The 7,005-nt window shown below is 40.3% G+C and overlaps 1 protein-coding gene across 1 annotated transcript; it reads left to right on the top strand.

The window, feature by feature from the left end:
• Positions 1-229: 229 nt before the first annotated feature.
• Positions 230-2,052, top strand: LOC149313371 (uncharacterized). Its single transcript, XM_089527169.1, has one exon. It carries the CDS (start codon positions 294-296, stop codon positions 1,797-1,799), a length of 1,506 nt encoding a protein of 501 aa, XP_089383295.1. The 5' UTR covers positions 230-293; the 3' UTR covers positions 1,800-2,052.
• Positions 2,053-7,005: the final 4,953 nt, after the last annotated feature.

Genomic DNA, 7,005 nt, shown 5'->3' with positions numbered 1-7,005 from the left:
AGGCGCAGGTGACTCCTCAGGTGAATGGACACAGGGGGACTCCGATTAGGCTGAAGTCGGGGGTCAGACAGGGCTGCCCCCTGAGCCCCCTCCTCTACGTCCTGGTTCTGGATTCGGTCCTTTGCCAAATTCAGGCAGAAGAAAGCATCAAGGGTTTGAGGGTCACCCTGAAGCCCAGCAGAGGAGTCATGCCTTTTCCCATAGAGGCTTCTATGGTTGAGCAGGTGAAATACGCAGCCCATGCAGATGACATTTCCCTCTTTGTGAACGATCGAAAGGAGATAGCTTCAGCTATGGCTATTTTTGAGAGATATCAGCAAGCTTCAGGGGCTCAGATAAACTTGCAGAAAAGCTCTTTGATTTCCTTTTCCCGAAAAGAGGAAAGTTTAATTTTGACTCCAGTAGAAGTTGTTAGTAGGATTCAGGAGGAGCAATGCGAACAGTCTGAAAAATTAGAGGAATACAAAATGTTAGGTTTAAAGTTCTCTATTAAACTTTTCGGGTGGGAAAAGAACTGGTATCTCTGGTTGGAAAAAATAAAGGCGTGTTTTGACAGATGGAAACCATGGCAGTTAAATGTTTACCAGAAAGCAGTGTACATAAAGACTTACCTGATGCCGCAGGCCTTGACTCTCGCAGCAGTGTACCCTCCTCCCCAAAATGTCTTAAAGGAGGCGGAGAAACTGGTCTTCCGTTTTCTCTGGGGAACGGCCTTTTTTCCTCTGGCTCGGGCCGTGGCCTATAGGAAAGTGGAACAAGGAGGGTTAGACTTGCCTGCGTTGAGACTCAGGTTCCTCTCAGCTTTCCTCAGCCAGAACTTTGGGAAACTCAGCCAATGGTTTCATCATGGATCTAGTCTGGAAGGGTGGCTGGCCCTGTTTGCCAATCACTGGGTGAATGAGAGTTGGGCTGAGAAATGGTGGCGGGAGGAAGAACCGGTGCCTTTCCGAGTGACGGCCGCCATGAAACAGTCAGGCCCCGACTTCCTCAGGGAGGTCTATGGGCAGATTCAGCAGAACAAAGTCCTGGCAGAGTGGTTTCGGACCAAGGCGGGATGCATCAGGACCTTGAAGGGGTTTGTGTATTGGGAAATGGTGAGGGTGGTCTTCTTTCAGCCGCAGATGGAAAAGGACACCAAGAGGGACCAGTTGTCTCTCTATTTAAAAGAATGGCCCCAAAGCATCGAGTGTTTCACGGACCGGAGGGTCCCCTTCGGTCTCTGGGACATTCGATGGAGATTTTACCACCAAATATCTTGTTTAAAGGGGAATCAGCCTTGGCTGAAGGAAGCAGAGCAAATGTGTCCTAGACTGTTGTGTCAGAAACAATCTTGTGTGACTGGAAAACTGTACAAAGAGACCACAGAACACTTTATAAAGGACTGTCCCTCGGCCAAGGACACTTGGGAGAAGGTGGCCGCTGCTTTGGATTGGCCGGACCTAGTCGGTCAACCCTGGGAAGCGGTGGCCTCTGGACTGGAGCCAGAGTCAGGGGTCAGAGGACCGCGTCGAAGGCCGGAGAGGAAAAGGAAGAGAGGACACAAAGGGGGGACAGTGGACTCATTCTGGGAAGTCCCTTGGTCAACAATTAGACTGGTCAATCTGTATGTTTTGCTGGCTTTGGTTTTCCAGAGAAAGAAAGAGTTGGTGACACAAATGCAATCAGATGTTAGTATTGCTGTCCGTTTTGTATTGAGCAAAATAAAGACTCTGAGTGTAATAGAACGAGGGAGGATGTCCTCCAACAAATGGAGGAAGTTCTGGCCATGGCTGATGGAGGCCACGCCGGGCATCACCTGAGAGGCATCTAGATTATCTATGCATTATAAGGTATTATAATGTAATTTTCTAGGTTTGGAAATATTTGAAATAAGTAAAATAAGTGTAATTACAAAAGTAAAAGAAGAAGATTTACAGTTACAACGGTTTTATAAAGTTATATAATGTTTAATGTTTGCAATGATATAATGGTTCTGTAACAGTTGAAGTAGCAAATTTGTTAGTAGGATGTACTTTTTAAATAAAAATATTTATACCTAAAAAAAAAAAAAAATATTTATACCTAACCCTAACCCTAACCCTAACCCTAACCCTAAACCCTAACCCTAAACCCTAAACCCAACCCTAACCCTAACCCTAACCCCTAACCCTAACCCTAAACCCTAACCCTAACCCTAACCCTAACCCTAAACCCTAACCCTAACCCTAACCCTAAACCCTCACCACTAACCGCTAAATGCTAAACCCAACCCTAAACTGTAAACCCTAACACCAAATCCTCCCCTTTTCCTCCCAACTACAAAGACAACACAACAGACAACAGGAAGGATGGATTGGCACTAGCCAGGGAATTGGCTTTGAACGGTCAGTAAGGGGTCTGACCAGTTCCACACGTTAGGAACATTACACACACATTCATATGCTGTTGGCCTGGAACGCCCGACTTTCAACCCTAAATGCGGGTTCGGGAATTCCTCCCGAGGGTCATTCGAAGGATGATCGCAACAGCCAAGCGTTCGCACAGACGTTCCAGACGGTCCCTACCTCCCCGCCGCCATAACCGCCTTCCCCACCCTTTGCCGCAGTCCACTTGCCTGTTCCTGAAGGCCGTCCGATGCCACGCCATGCTCTGCAAACCGCTCTTCCTAGACCTTACCCGTTATAGAACATAGCGCGCCGTTGTCAAACACTTGCCCATAGCGATGCATTGCCAATCGCTTGCCCAAAGGGATGCATAGCAATACTTCCAAGCATTATTTCTTCCTTAACAACTATTTCACGATCGATCTCTTACAAGCAAAAATAAGGGCTACATGTAATTACATTGCGGGTTCCCTCCCCTTTCCCTTATAATCTACTGGTAAATGGTGGGGGGGGGGCGAGATCTCTCTACACCATGGTCACCATTCTCACCATTATGAACATTAATATGATCGTAGAAACAACCTACTTTCACATCCCTTTGACAGCCCTGGCTCAGTGCTAGAGAATCCTGGCAATTCTATTTAGACAGACGTTTAAGCTTCTCTGTCAGCAAAAACTACAATTTCCAATGTGCCATACCACTGGGCAGTGGCTGCTAAATCTCTCTCAAATCGATTCATTATGCCCTAGATACTGCCAGAATACTTAATAATAACAACAACAACAACATTTATTTCTCTTCAATCAAGGCACACAACAACAAACAAAACAACAATGAAAATACTAGACAACAAACCACAAGTAAGAACACAGCACAACAGATCAAATCATACTTCCCTCTCTCCCTCTCACCCTAAAATAGCATTAAAACAACAATTCACAATAAAAACCTCCCAATAAAATACCACGATTTGTACCTTGGGCTGCATCCACACTCCACAAATCATAACACGCTTTCACCCGCTTTAACTCCCCTGGCTCCATGCCATGGAACCCTGGGATTTGTAGTTTTCTGGGTTTGTATTCTGACTTCTTGCCCATAGACACAGCTCTAGTGCCTCACAAAACTACAAATCCCAGGATACCCAGAGCATGGACTCTAAGTCTTATTCTCAGAAATAACACAATCTTTACCAGAAAGTAAACACTCAGCCTTGTCACTACTGAGATCCAAAATGCGTCTACACAGCATAAATAATGCAGTCAGCCCTTCTTAGACAGGGATTTTTTATACACAGATTCAAGCATACACGGTTTGAAAATGTTCCAAAAAAGTATAAAGTTACCTTGATTTTCCTTTTTTTATAAGGGACACCATTTTGCTATGTCATTATATGTAATGGGACTTCAGCATACACGGATTTTGTTATACACAGGGGATCTTGGAACCAAACCCCAGCGTATAAGAAGGGTCCACTGTAACACAATTTCACACCGCTTTAGCTGCCCTGGCTCCATGCCAGGGAACTCTGTGATTTCTCATTTCTGGAAGCACACAGCGGGCCTTGCCAAAGACGGATGAGGATCTGCTAAAACTACATGTCCCAGAATTCCATGGGAGGGCAGCTATAGTGCTTAAAGCGGTGCCAAACTGCATTATCTCTACAGTGCAGGTGTATCTGGACCAAGGACGAACCTCTCATTGGCTATTCTTATTTTTTTCTATCTCTCCCCCTTTTACTTAAAGGATCTTAATCCCTCTCAAACAGCAAGTTTTTAAAGTTCAATTATTAAACAGAATCAAATATAAAAGAAAAGAAATTAAAGTTACAGAAATGAAGAAACTGAATTACAATAAACTCAGAGACAGGAAAGAAAAGCCAGAAATAGACAAATGGCTCACAATTAAAACAAACTCTACTCTGAGATATAAACACAAAATGATATTAAATTTAACAAATGGTAAGCAGAAAACTTCTTTAAAAATTTCAAAATACAAAAAAATAGACACGAAATAACTTGGCTTTAAACAGAAGAAATACCAGGCCACCGCCATGAAGAAGCCAAACGCCACGCGGCCGCCATTTCCTTCCTTCCTTTCAAACAGGCTCCATTTTGTTTCCCTTCATGGCGCCATTCCGCAGAGCAGACACAAGAGGGCGATGGGGAGTTCCTACCTTTTAAATGGCCGGACCTCCGAGGGGGATGGCTAGATCGTCTCCATAACAACGATCTAGCAGGTCGCCTTGGAGGGCCTACCACACACTCAGGCGAGGCTAGAGAGTCACCTGGACATGTTCTAGGAAAGGATACTTAGAGGGCCGGCGCTCCAACGCGAGATATCCATAGCGTCGCCATGTAGACATCTAATCACAATGAGAGGGCCAATCACACAGCCAATCAGGGCCACTTGAAGGGAATGAGCACAAACCCCTCAGAAATGGGCAGCCAATCACACTGAAGGAAGGGCCAGGAAAAGGGAAAGAGGGCAAACCCCTCAGGAAAAAAACATCCAATCAGAGCGCACGAAGGGACAGATAAAGGGAATAGTCAAACACATACATAATATGACACACACAAAGTGATATATACATATATATCATTTAAGAAATATATATACACATGCACACGCCATTATAGATACAAACATAATTTTATATGGGTGTCTGTAAACACACACACAAACACACACATTACACAGTTACTATATATGTGTGTATGTCTGTATGTGTGTATGTCTGTGTGTATATATATATATATACACACACACAAATATATAGTTATGTATAGTTATGTATACATACATATAATTATGCATATATATATACACAGAACTATGTATACAAACATAATTTTATATATATGTTTGTGTGTCTCAATATATATATATGTATATATATATATGTGTGTAAAATCACATACATGTATACATAATCATACCACTAATATTTTCTATCTCTGTGTGTGTGTGTGTATATATGTATATATATATCCATGTGTGTTTGCTTCCAATATATTAAATATAAATATTATATATATATATATACACACACACACAACTGCCTCTACAATATTATATACATCTGGCTCTATACATACATACATACATAGTCTGTATATTTGTAATTAGACACAAACACACACACATATATAACATTATAACTTTCTATATCTCTGTGTCTGGATATATAAATTATACATATGCATACATGACCATCTGTGTAAATATTATGTGCAAGTGTACACACATGTATATACTTAATTATCTATATTTCTGTCTGTGTGTGTGCATATATATATCTATATATCTATATGTAGATATATCTCTGTTACATTCTATATATGTATAAAGAACCATAAGTGTAATCTTATCTGTGTCTATATATATATATAGGTATGCATATATATATATATATATATATATATACACATACACACAAACACACACATATATATATATATATATCACTCACATGCATATGGAAACTTATACCTTGCTATATAAGATTTTATGAGTGCGCGCGTGTGTGTGTGTGTAACTTACTTTGAGTCCAATTCTGGGTAGGAAACCAATATATACATATATACAATAATACTAACTTTCTTAATAACACATCAAATAACTCTATGGTCCACATTGGGATTATAGAGTAATTTATAGGATGCGTGAACCATCTTTTATATTTCCTTTAAGCATTAAATGATTTAAGGTTTGGCCAGGTTAGATTACTACCTTCTTTTCTCGGTTAGATTAGCATTTTGGTCTACAGTGCTACCTCGGGTTACAAAATTAATTCCTTCCGCGGCGCCGTTCGTAACCCGATACATTTCGCAACCCGAAAAGGCGCTAGAAAGCCGCTAGCCGCGCTTCCGATTTAAATTTCGCGCCGAAATTAATTTCGTAACCCGAAAAATCTTTCGTGACCCGGAACAGTTTTTTTAAATCTAACTTTTTCGTAACCCGGAAATTTCGTAACGCGGTCAATTCGTATCCCGGGGTACCACTGTATTTAGTTCATAATACTTGAATAATAAAGAACATGAAGACACACATCAAATAAGAACACAACAAAATAAAAAAAGCAGACAATTAAAACAAAATGAAAGCTGACATAGAAATAAAAATAATGTTAATTAAAAAATACTGTGGATTGAAAGTAACAAAGCATGAAATGTAAATTTTCATTTCTTACAATGAATGTTTTAATATTTCATATTGAATTATATCATATTAAAATTTAAAATTCAATACTTATATTTAATATTGTAATTTGGCTTCAAAATGAACCTTTTAAAGCATTTCTTTCCTTGTTTCTCCTATTTACATTTTCCTGTCTTTTCCACTTTCAATTAAACATCAATCCTTCTCAAACAGACACCTTTTAAATTGCAATAAAAACAAGATCTACTAGAAATGAAAAACATTAATACATTTTAAAGGAATAAAGAAACTAAAATGAACTCAGAGACATGAAACAAAAAAGAAATAAAACACACCAAAGAATGAAAGCCTAAGCCTTAAATTAAAAATGCTGAGGATAAAACGTCTTTGCAAATGAAAATAACAGAGTACAAAACAAATGAAATAACTTGCTTTTAAAGATAATGAAACGCCGGACCGTCGACATCAGGAGAACAAACG

This window comes from Sceloporus occidentalis, unplaced genomic scaffold, assembly GCF_023333645.1.
Source record: "Sceloporus occidentalis isolate IW3139 unplaced genomic scaffold, rSceOcc1.0.p SCAF_5, whole genome shotgun sequence".
Lineage (NCBI taxonomy): Eukaryota > Metazoa > Chordata > Lepidosauria > Squamata > Phrynosomatidae > Sceloporus > Sceloporus occidentalis.
Note: the sequence above shows the minus strand (reverse complement) of the source record. Positions and strands in the feature narration are given on the sequence as shown.